General features: G+C 55.4%; 1 protein-coding gene across 1 annotated transcript in view; it reads left to right on the top strand.

Moving 5' to 3' along the window:
- The first annotated feature begins 10,247 nt into the window (after positions 1-10,247).
- LOC104026064 (glutamate receptor ionotropic, kainate 3) overlaps positions 10,248-11,713 on the top strand; it is a 121,458-nt gene continuing 119,992 nt past the window's right edge. Inside the window, exon 1 of the mRNA XM_075722048.1 lies at positions 10,248-10,362. Coding sequence (XP_075578163.1) covers positions 10,248-10,362 — 115 coding nt within the window. The remainder of the gene's footprint in view (positions 10,363-11,713) is intronic.

Here is an 11,713-nt window from a genome sequence, read left to right as displayed (position 1 = left end):
GGGCGCTGGGAGGGCAGAGCCAGAACGCTTCGCTCTCGCCCGCTTTCAGGCTGTATCTTACTGAAATATGTGAAAGTATTTACGAGAATTGCGACTGCTTTCCTGGAAAGATATAGATTCACTTCCAATCAAAACATAAAGGCATCTGACTTCCCTGTTCCCTAAGGTATGACGTGCAGACAGGCACGAACTGATTGATTTCGTATGATTTTGGCCTTTGTTTATTAAAAAACAGTCACACAGTCCAGCAGACAGCCTCCACCCATCCTGGGACAAAGCAGGCATCACCACAGCCAGAGCCTCGCATCCACTGAAGTGTAGCGGGGGGGGGAAGGATTTTGACCAAATAAAAATTCTACAGAATGCATAATTTTGGCAAGACCTTGCGCTCTCCCTTCCCCCAGTGAATACTTATAAAACAAAAATAGTTATGCAAAGTTATTCACTTTTTGCTTTTATATTTAAAAAAAAAAGCCAACACAAAATACTTCTCTATATACAAACACTTTAAATATCTAACATTTACAGGACACAGTTTGGTTTTTCTCCTTTACATTTGAAAAAAGCAAAAGCTTCCCATAGGAAATTATGGAAATAAACTATAAAGAGAGGCTCGTTATTTTTCCTAGGGTTTTTTCACATCAGGTTTCAATATGCAAGTCATGTTCGCACTGGGAAGTGGAAGGCCACGCAGAGCACAGATACAATCGAGTGAAGATTTTGCGCACTGTCTAAAATAAAGCCACATCAGCTCTGTTTTACTTGTACTAAGACCTGCTTAAAAATGTTCTTCTGTCTCATCACCAAAGAGAAAAGATACATAGAAATAGCAGCGATGAAAATTACACAGGGTATTTCAGATTCGAAGTTAGAGCAGCTGGGCATCAGAGCAGGGAACCAGGCGTTCCCGGTGTGAAGCCAACCAAGAATTCACAGGAGGGTTTGTAACGTCCTTCCCCGCCCGCATTTCGGAGCCTGTTGGCGGAACGGGGGGTGAAAACCAAACCAGCCAGCGCTCGCCCACAAGACCCCCCTTGGGCTGGTTCCTCTCTGCTGCACCAAACGGGACACATCCGAGAGTTACCATTAAATAAATTAATTTTATATTCTTTCCGGGTGCAAGAAAGACTTGGATATAAAACATGAATGAATTCAGAGTCCTGCGCCTTGTGTGCGGTTTGTGCTGAAGGACTGAAGGGAAGAGCAGCCCTCTCCAGCTGGGAGACTGCCCGGCGTCAGGTCTCTCGCTGCTTTTGCTCCCAGCCATCTCTTTCTTGTCCCTCCAGCTCTTACGATACGAACACAGCCGAGTTACCTGCAAACCCTGGGTGAATTCTGAGCCCTGCATCTCCTACACAGCCAAAGGAGGTCTCTCAAAACGGTTTACAAAAAAGGCAAACTCAGCATAGCCTGCGGCACGTCAGCTTTCAAGTTCTCCTCTACGGCGAGGTCAGCAGTTGCTGAAGTTGCTCAGTGGCACGGGGCACTGCTGGAAGGAAAGGTGGCATCCCGGCAGCATCAGCCAGACGCCGGTGCCACCACCCCGGCAGCGTGTCTGTCACCACGGTCACTGGGGCAACCTGGAAGAACTGGGAAAACCAGAGAGCATCTTACAAGCTACATTTCAAATCCCAATTTGTTTTCCATCTTTTGAAATTCGTTTTCTCTGTTTTCTTAACACCTTTAAAATACCAAATAAACATCAGATTTTAAAAAAAGAGAATAAAAAGCAGCATTTCTCTCTTCCTGTGAATAGGACGTACGCGGGAAGCCTCCCACACTCCCCTTTCAATCCATAAATACGACATGCTGCACGATCCTCTTCCAACAGGATAAAACATGAAGCTGTTCATTGCTTGCTAAGCTGAAAAGTGCCAAAATTAACCTCATGCCCAGGCACCGACAGCCACAAATAACAAGTATTAACCGGCGCAGTGGTCTGGTTTAGCACCAGTTTTAGAGTTTCGCATCAGCTTAAAACACGGCCACTGGAAGCCCGTGGTGCAGGCGGGTCTCCTCGCGCCTCGTGACCCCAGGCAGGAGGCAAGCGCCGTCCGCAGCAGCTGACGGAGAGGTTTTCCCTCCCCGATCGCCTGTACCCACACCCTCACCTTTGGGGACGGGCAGCGTCGTTTGCACTGGAACACAGTTTGGTCACACACAGGAGCTCTGAAAGACTGGGCAGGAATGTTTCGGGGTGGTTTCTCAGCCGCTGCCCACCCCCTGCCAGACCCCCGCTCAGCCCCACTGCATGACGGCGGCGAGAGGCGGGATATGGTCGGGGCCACGTGTGGGCTCATTAATTGCTCATTCATTATCCAGGCAGTGCGGTAGGAAAAGCGTGTTTTGCGAGTGTTACAGAGTCTGGGGTTCTAAGCTGGAATTGCACAGAAGAGTTTGGGGGGCCCAAGTAACGACAAAGTCCAGGCACACAAACACCAGGTAACCACACAAGGATAATCCCAGCCCCCCCAGAGCACAGCGTGGCACCTCCTCCTTCTCCCACCCCTCCTCTCGTACGCCCCTTCCCAAAGGTGGGATCACGCCATAGCTCAGGGCCAGGACATTTTTCCCCCTACGCACACATACCTTTTCCCTCCACACTGAACGCACCTCAGCCTGTCACAGCATCTTGCCCATAGCCAATGCCCACTGCTACAGGAAAGCTGCTTTCTCCTGGACATCCCATGCCCTTCCCGAGGCAGGAGCCTCCTTATCCCCCCGTACATCAGGACTGCCAAGAGAAGCGATGCCTAGGCATGCCGTATTTTGTTCTGAATAGGAACAGCCAGACCCAGTCACAGCTTCCCCACCCGACATTTAAACTTTCTCTGAATGTGCTGGAACAACCGAGAAATTTGCTGCGAATTGGAAACAGGCCTGAGTTTGCAAGGGGATTGGGAAAAAAGACTGGCTGCAGCTGGCCAAATTAATTCCCAGCATAATTCCACTGAAGTCCGATTTTAACAGGCATTCGAAATAACGTGCTCTTTTCTTGCCCTTTGCATGTGTACAGGAAAAAAAAAAAGGTATTAACAACTCATTCCAAATCTTTGCATGGGTAATTAGACACATGGGTAGTAAAGTGCCCTGTGCACTCACAGGTTGGCAGGTGACCAACCTTCTGCTCAGCCAGTTGGTACGCTTGTACAGGAGAAAAAAAGGAGATACCCTTCCCGGGTATACATCATACAATGGACCACACTTTGAAGCTGACAGGTCAAAAATAAATCGCATAAGAATTTATCAGAAAGCCAAGGAGCATACCAAGTTTTTTTGTAAACTGGTTCCATGTAACGATAATTGCAAGCAGAGTCTAATTCTGCAGTCTCTAATTTTCTTGTCTGACTAAGCAGGCATAATTTACACCCATCAGTTGCAAATGGCTTCTCCCACCAATCCTAAAGATAGAGGTGTGAGGTTTTTTTTTTTTTCCCCCCCAAAGGAAAAAAGATTATTTCCTACCTCTGCAGAAAGAGAATGAAAAATACATGCAAAGGCTGTCTGATACAAATGCGTATTTCCACTCAGCCTAGTTCAAAAGATTACACTGCAGCGCAGAGAAGGGAGCACTTGACGGAGCTGACTGGCCAAAACAGCTTCTCCTGCCAGGGAACGAACATGTGGCGCAATAAAGATAATAATTTAAACTGGTCTTACTTATTCATTTGTTCCCTGTTGCCCTTTTCAGCCTGTAAGGCATGCTACAATTGTACAAATTCGCCTGCTGCTGTGTAAGGCTGACGAGCAGCCGAGGGCACGCTCCCCGTGCCCGGCGGGATGCGACGCCCTCGGGCACCGAGAGAGCTCAGTCCCTGCTCGCTGCCGCCACAGCCACCCAAGAAGGCCGGGCAGCTCTTTACATTCTCCCACGCCTCAGGCGACTCCGACAACGCGGGTGCTGGGAAGCACGCAGCCCGGTCTCTCAGAGCGAGTACCGGCCCATCTCCAGGTTCAAGACCAGGATCACTCCAGAAGAAGCGGCTGATAAGGGAGTCCCTGCCGGGGAGGTGCCCGGCAAGGGCGTGGGGTTCAACGCGAGAGCTGGCACGGACGCAGCTGCCCCAGCATCCGCGGCAGAGCCAGGGTGGCTGAACCACCTCCCACGACCTCCCACCGCCAGCCGAGGGTGCCGTGTTTCTGCTGTCCCCTCCTGGGCGAAAGCAGCCAGCCCCCCCGGGGCAGGCACCCCCGTATGACGGGGGTTGGGTGCTACTGCAAAGACCCAGCCGGGTCCCTGCCAGCGGCGTGACACCACTGCGAGCCGGGAGGGGACCCTCAGACAAGGCAAATGGGGGCGTAAGTGATAAAAATAAAATCAGGATTCCCCCGCCCCCTTGTTATTTTCTTATTCGAAGAGTTTCCATTAGCCTTAGTTAAACCAGCTCCAGGCAGGAAAGTCTGGCAAACTTCTCCAGTCGTCATCATTTTATCAAGGGCTGTGCGATGCTCTCCCAGCACTGGGTGCAGCCCTTGGCTCACCCCCCAGGTCTGCCCCAGGGCGCCGAGGACCCGGCTGGGAAGGAGGGGATGGAAGGAACTGGCGATGCAAATACCACCCGGGCGAAGGAAGAGCCGGCTCGCATCTCCTGCCAGCCAGGGGACACCAGGACAAATCCTCCCACCAGCTCTGCGGGCAGGGACCAGCCGGGCCCCGCGCTCGGCTCCTGCGCCCGCCGTGAGGAGGGGAGTGCGCGAAGGCAGGCGATGCCATTCCCGGACGGGAGCAAAGAAGCCGTTTGATGTGTTCAGACACACGGGCCCCACGCGCGGCTCTGACCAGAGCTCTCCCCGTAGCACCGGCCCCTGCAAACAGCCCTGTACGAGAACAGGAGTGCTGCAGTCGGTACCAACTCCCTTCTCGTTTTCACAGTTTCTGCGGAGCGTTTCTGCTCTCTGGTTTGACAGGAGCTCGCATTCTCCCAGTGTGTTTGCCTGACTTTCACGGTAATGTATTCAGCAGAACTGGATATGTTTCAAACCAGCTATTACACCACAGTATGTTCCAACACAAATATATGCAGTGTAGTTCAGCAACAATTCTTCAAGGAGTATTACTCTGTAACACAGATTGCAGAAAAAACGCATTTCCCTACCTGCTCCGACACCCGCCCCACCTCCCTCACCGCGCCAGGACTTACAGAGCGGACCGCGCCGCAAAACATGCTCCCCTGGCAAACCTGCACAAAATCAGAGAGAATAAACCTGACAGAAATTTAAGAAGGGGGAAGCCTCCAGGCATTCAAATCATCCCTCCAGCAGCACGCTGTACAACGTGCGAGCGGTTTCTGGTACGTTCCTCAGTCCCTCCCCCGCGGCGGGGATGGCGGAACCGCCCGGTGCCTCCGTCGCTGCCTGAGAGCGGAGCATCGCTGCGCTGCGGCGAGAGGAGCCCTGCTCGGGCTGTAGGCGAGGCGCGGGGAAACACAACGCTCTTCCCGTTACAGATGAAATGCCGAGTAGGGAGTGGAAATTTTTCCTCTTTCCCCTCGCAACAAGCAAAATACAACACAAAATTACAAGAAGTTTGTGGGGACAAACATGGTTTCTTGCTGTTTCTTTTGCAAGAGCCCCGAGAGCGTGGGTGGCACCGTCCCTCGCCCCAGCTGCTCGCGAGGCGTCAACGCCTTTCACAGCGACGGAGCGCCCAACAGACCCGAGCTCTCCGGGGCGAAGCCGGCTTCTCCCCGTGGGCGCTGCCGTGCCCAGCCTAACGCAACCCTCAGCGCTCGTCGGCACGATTGCGGCTCCCCAGATTGTTTCAGAAGGAATCCTTGCTGTATCTAAACTTGCCATTTGAAAAAAAGAAAATCTACTGTGGCATATGCAGAGCTTCAGGCGGAGTCAGAATTAAAACCAGAGTGCTAAAAGAAGAGAAGGGAGAAGAACCGAGCGCAGGATCAGACAGGAGAAGAACGAAAGGAAGGACTGATTCTTCATGACCGGTGAACCTGTGAACCTTAGGCTTAAATCTCATTTAGCAACCCATCAATCGAGCTGCTGGGTGTCAGAGCTAAGGGCTAGCTGGGACTGTTTCAGTAGAGGGCACTCAAGTCCCAGAAATCTGCATTTGCCAGCCCCGGTTATTTACTCTCCGGTATTTTAGGAGAGGACTTCAGCACATGAATCTCAGTAATGTGAGCACTGGGCCTCATAACTCACATTGATTGTGGTTATATTACGCCTGATGCATATAAATCTAAACAAAATGCATGTGGATGTAGCTAATTCAAATGAACCAGTTTAGATACCATCAAAAAAAATAAAGAGAAGCCTCTTTTTCTTCATTAGCATGGAAAAATGCCATAGCTATAGAAATGCCTATGCCTCTTTCTGCAAGGCTCATACTTCTGCTGCTGCTCTGAAGCATGAATCTTATTTGAAAAGGTCCTTTGTCAATCAACATTTTTCCCTAGATATTAATAATTTCAACATTTTTTCCCCTTTTGCAAGCAGTTCCTTTTCATACTCAAAAATAAAATGTCTTACATTCATAGTCTTTAGAACATCCATAAATATAGAGCTTCATTTGTAGGTGGGAGAACTGAGATTTTTATGTATAGAGAAAAAACGTAAAACGTACACGAGTACCAGACTGTAACATACACGAGCACCTGTGGAATAAACAGAGCTCTAAATACCACATGTATTTACTATAAAAAAAGGCAGCATGAAAATCCAACATATCCAAATATCCTCGTAACAAACTAGGAATAACCAACTGACTTCTTTTAAATAGTACACTATGCTCATAAGTTATAAATACAGCAGAGAATTTGCACTAATTAATATACTATGAAACGAATTACCGCACTAAAGCTATTTTCTCAGCGGTTGAGAACCAAGCAAACACCTTACAGTTTCAGCATCACTGTAACAGACCGCAGCAGAATGCCAAAGCCCTCCTGCTACCTTCGACTGTCCTTCAGCAAGGCAGCAGCCGCAGGCTCCCCAAGAAGTTCCCAACTTACCCAACCCACGCCCGCCCCCTCCCAAGGCCGCGCTGCCCACGCGGCCCAGCCCCGGCATCCCACGCGGCACAGGGCAGGGCAGCACTTACCACGCGGTAGCACGGGGATGGAGCTCCGGTCCCGAGAGGTGCTCTGCTGGCCTCGCAGGCACGTTCCGCTTCTTTCAGCCATTTTGTCTTTCCTGTAATGATATGCTAACGCCCTAGCTGCACCGCAGCTGGGGGAGAGCTTGGCCTGACGGAGAGGGGTCATTGCTCGCGGGTGCGGACCCTGGGGCAGCGCATCCACAGGCAGCATACGAAGCCAAGCAGTCACTGTAGGGAAAAAAGTCATCTAAGGCAACTGCGGTGCAACACCTAAGAGTAGTTTCAAAATTATCCCTCTTTTTAATCACGACATGGCACAGCCCTGGGACCCCCTTGGAGGGCAGCGGGACGCTGCCAGGAGAGAGGAGCGCTGCCGAGCTGCACGCGAGGGACGGGGCTGGGGACAGCGCGGGAACTCAGGGATTCGGAGGAAGGGAAGCACAGCCATGACCCGCTGTTCCGCTGCACGCCGCTCCGATCGCTTTGGGAAGGAAAGGCCACGCAAGCCCCGAGCAAGGAGACCTGCAGCACAGAGCGCACCTCTGCCCGGTGTCTGGGCACGTTTGGTTTGGTTTGCTGTCCAACTTCTGATGAATGATTGCTCCTGTCCGGCCTTTCTGAGCGGCGCAGGCTTCCTCTCTGACCTACATACACGACGAGGACTATTCATGACCTCCATACACCCATCAGATACTAATCAGATAAGATAATAAGAAATAAATAGTTTGTGCTGGTACTGCAGTAGGATCCAGAGGCTGAAGCGAAGGTTAGAGCCTTATTAGTGCCTGGTGCCAAGAAAAAGGCAAGAAGCAGCATCTTGACACTAATGAACTAACAGAACGTATCACCCTCGCTACATTTTAATTTAAACAGCCCACAAAGTCTGAACCTCTTGTCCCGAGTTACTGAAAATCAAACCCTCTTCTCTACATGCTGGAGTCTGCAAAGAGTAAAGAACAGCCACAGAAGAGCCCTCTCTACCCTCTCCCTCCCAAGAGCTTTGTAGGGCTTTTTCCTCTCCAGGTGCAAAGGCTCACCAGGTTGTGACATTTAACTTTATAACAAGTTCGCAGAAACACCTGTCTGTCATTTAAGCAAGAAGTAAAGAAAATGTCTTCCATGCCCTTTTGCTAAATCTTATCCTTTTTGGTGTCATGAGGGATAAAAATATCCTTAACAGGAGAACCCCTTTCTGTAACTGTCGGGGGCAGTGGTAAGAAGATTCCCCGCTGGCTGGTGGGGCCTCGGCCTGCCCACAATCCACAGCAACAACAGCTCTACTCAGCGAGCAAACTTCTGCACGGTGCTTTGAGGATGCTGAGTAGTGCCCTTGCCTCTCTGGCTTGACTCTTAGGTGGGAGTAAGAAAAAAGTTTCCTCCACCGTGACATAACGCTGAGGGCTCAGGTCACGCTCGGGGTGCCCTCCCATCACCCCAAACGAAGCGCGGGTTAAACCACGGCACCGGGGAGGCTTTAGGAAGAGTTACACCAGCATCTCCAGGACAGGCTGGTCCTACCCTGGGCGTGCAGATCCCCCAGAGACTCTGCCAGCTTTTCCTGGTGATTCCGCGATGATGACAGCTCTCGGGTACCCTGGCCAACCCCCCACTGCTCCTGCTGTACAGAAACAGCCGGAGATCGGACACCGCTGCGATGGGCACGCAGGGATCCCGCCCAGCGGGCCTGCCTCACTGCAGCAGCCAGCGTGCTCGCTGTCTGCTGTCAGATGCAACACCCAGAAACTCTGAGTTTCACGATTTGCACGTGTCCCCTCCTCCGGCTCATACACTCGGGCTAGCGGAGGCTGGCCCGGGATGGGTCACTCGAGCGCAGGACAGCGACCAGCGTTTCTCACAGCGCAGAGCACGCCGAGCTTGCTGCTGGGGAAAGCGACGGACAGGGAAAATTAAAAGAACGAACAGATACAGAGTAATAGTGTGTTTGTAAGAAAATTAAAGATTTGCTCTTCAGATGTTCCACGCGATGTAGTTAGCAGACAGCTGGCAAATGGGAGCGATTGGAAATGATGGAATAGATCAAATTACTTAAATGAGAAAAAAATAAATTCGCCCTAGCCTAGCCCAGCAAGTTGACAAAGCCGCCTGCTTATCTGCCGCATGTGCGGCCCCTTTGTCTCTGCCACCGGGGTCACCGCAGCCCCGCTGCCCGCTCCCGGGCCGGGCACCCCGGGCACGCAGGGGACAGCGGCGCCCCGGGCTCTGCGGGCCGGGGCCGGGGGGACGCGGGGACCCCCGGGGCTGCCGCCCCCCGCCCCGCGGTGCCCGCCGAGGGTCCCCGGCCGCCTCCTGCCCGCCCGCGGGACCCGGGGGAGCGGGCGGGTGCCGGGGGTGTGTGCCGGGGGTGTGACCGTGTCTGTCTGTCCGTCTGTCTGTCTGTCTGTCTGTCTGTGTGTGCAGGCTCCACTCCGGGGCTTGGCGCGAGCCGCGCGCATCAGCGGTAGGAGGGGACAGAGCCGCTCCCGCGGGCGCACCGGCACCGGGCTCCGCAGGTGCTGCCCGACCGGCACCGGCACCGCACGGCCCGGCCCGGCTCGGCTCGGCTGGGATCGGCTGGGCTCGGCTCGGCTGGGATCGGCTGGGCTCGGCTGGGATCGGCTGGGCTCGGCTCGGCTCGGCTCGGCTCGGCTCGGCTGGGATCGGCTGGGCTCGGCTCGGCTCGGCTCGGCTGGGATCGGCTGGGCTCGGCTCGGCTCGGCTCGGCTGGGATCGGCTGGGATCGGCTCGGCTCGGCTCGGCTCGGCTCGGCTGGGCTCGGCTCGGCTGGGATCGGCTCGGCCCGGCTCGGCTCGGCTGGGCTTCGCTGGGCTCGGCTCGGCTCGACCCGGCTCGGCTGGGCTCGGCTCGGCCCGGCTCGGCTCGGCCCGGCTCGGCTCGGCCCGGCTCGGCTGGGATCGGCTCGGCTCGGCTGGGCTCGGCTCGGCTCGGCTCGGCTCAGCCCGGCTCGGCTGGGATCGGCTTGGCTCGGCTGGGATCGGCCCGGCTCGGCCCGGCTCGGCCCGGCTCGGCCCGGCTCGGCTCGGCTGCCGCGGGACGGCCCGGCGCGGCCGCACTAAGATGCGCCATGCGCGGGGCGGGCTCGGCGCCCACCGGCCGCTCCGCCTGAGCCCCGGGCAGCAGCCGCCCGCCGCCCCGCTGCCCCGGGGGCCCTAGGGCCGCGCCCTCCCCGACCATGCCCCAGCTCTGGCCGGCGCTCCGCGGCGTGCTCTGGGAATACTGGGCAGCGCTCCTGGTCGGCGGCTTCTGGGGCCAGTGCTCGCACGGGATGCCGCATGTCATCCGGATCGGTAAGGCCGCCGAGTTCGGGGCGCGGTGCCGGGGCGGGGGCCGGGGGCCGGCGCGGAGGGCGAGGTGCTGCTGCCGAGGGGCAACCCCGGCACGGGGCAGCGGGGGTGCTGGGCACGGTGCAAAGAGGAGCGGAGGGATGCTGAGCCCCGGGAGAAGGGGGATGCTGAGCCCCGGGAGAAGGGGGATGCTGAGCCCCGGGAGAAGGGGGATGCTGAGCCCCGGGAGCAGGGCGATGCTGAGCCCCGGGAGCAGGGCGATGCTGAGCCCCGGGAGCAGGGCGATGCTGAGCCCCGGAGCGGGAGGATGCTGAGCCCCGGGACAGGGGGGATGCTCTGCCCTGGAGAGGGGGGATGCTGAGCCCCAGACAGACGGAATGCTGAGCCCTGGGAGAAGGGAGATGCTGAGCCCCCGGAGAGTGGGGATGCTGTGCCTGCTCCAAGGAGGGCTGTGGTGCCTGGTGTGAGGAGGGCTGCGGTGCCCCTGGAGAAGGGGATGCTGAGCCCCGGAGAGGGGAGATGCCGAGTCCCTAGAGCATGGAGATGCTGAGACCCCGGAGAGGGGAGATGCTGAGCCTGCTCCAAGGAGGGCTGCGGTGCCCCCAGAGAGGGGGGATGCTGAGCCCCCAGAGAGGGGGGATGCTGAGCCCCCAGGAGAGGGGGGATGCTGAGCCCCTGGAGAGGGGGGATGCTGAGCCCCTGGAGAGGGGGGATGCTGTGCCTGCTACAAGGAGGGCTGCGGTGCCCCTGGAGAAGGGGATGCTGAGCCCCCCGTGAGGGGGGGCTGCGGTGCCCGGTGCGAGAAGCGGTGCTGTGCCAGTGCAAGGAGGGGTGCTGTGCTGCTGCACAGAGGTGCTGAGCCTGCTGCAATGGGGTGCTGTGCAGAGGTGCTTTGAGCCCGGGCCAGAGGTGCCCAGCGCAAGGGACAGGCAGCCCGGGGGGGCCCGCAGCACCGACCCCGCTGCCCAGAGGATGCCGGTGGGCTGGCTACGCTGCAGCTGCTGCTGAGGGCCAGGCGTGTTTCATTAAATCGCTGAGGTTCCGGGGAAAATTAATTTTTAATAATGTTACATAAAGTAATTGCACAGATAACAGCTTGGGAAAGAGTCTACGATCTTTCTTTTTCCAATTAGCGAGATCTTGTTTTAAGCTTGTTATGTAAAGAACGGTGCTGGTTTCCTGTTACATCCCATGTACTTTGCCATCGGTACACATTCCCAGGGATTTGCTGTCTGCCTGGTAAAAATTAGAAAGACAGATTTACCTGTCTTTTCAGGGACCAAATTCTAACCCAGAGAAACGAGTGAAAACTGAATGGATTTGTGAATATTTTAAAGTGGAAAAAATGGGTCTT

The sequence above is a fragment of the Pelecanus crispus genome, chromosome 16 (genome assembly GCF_030463565.1).
Source record: "Pelecanus crispus isolate bPelCri1 chromosome 16, bPelCri1.pri, whole genome shotgun sequence".
Lineage (NCBI taxonomy): Eukaryota > Metazoa > Chordata > Aves > Pelecaniformes > Pelecanidae > Pelecanus > Pelecanus crispus.
The sequence above is the reverse complement of the archived record's forward strand: the minus strand, read 5'-3'. Positions and strand labels throughout refer to the sequence as shown.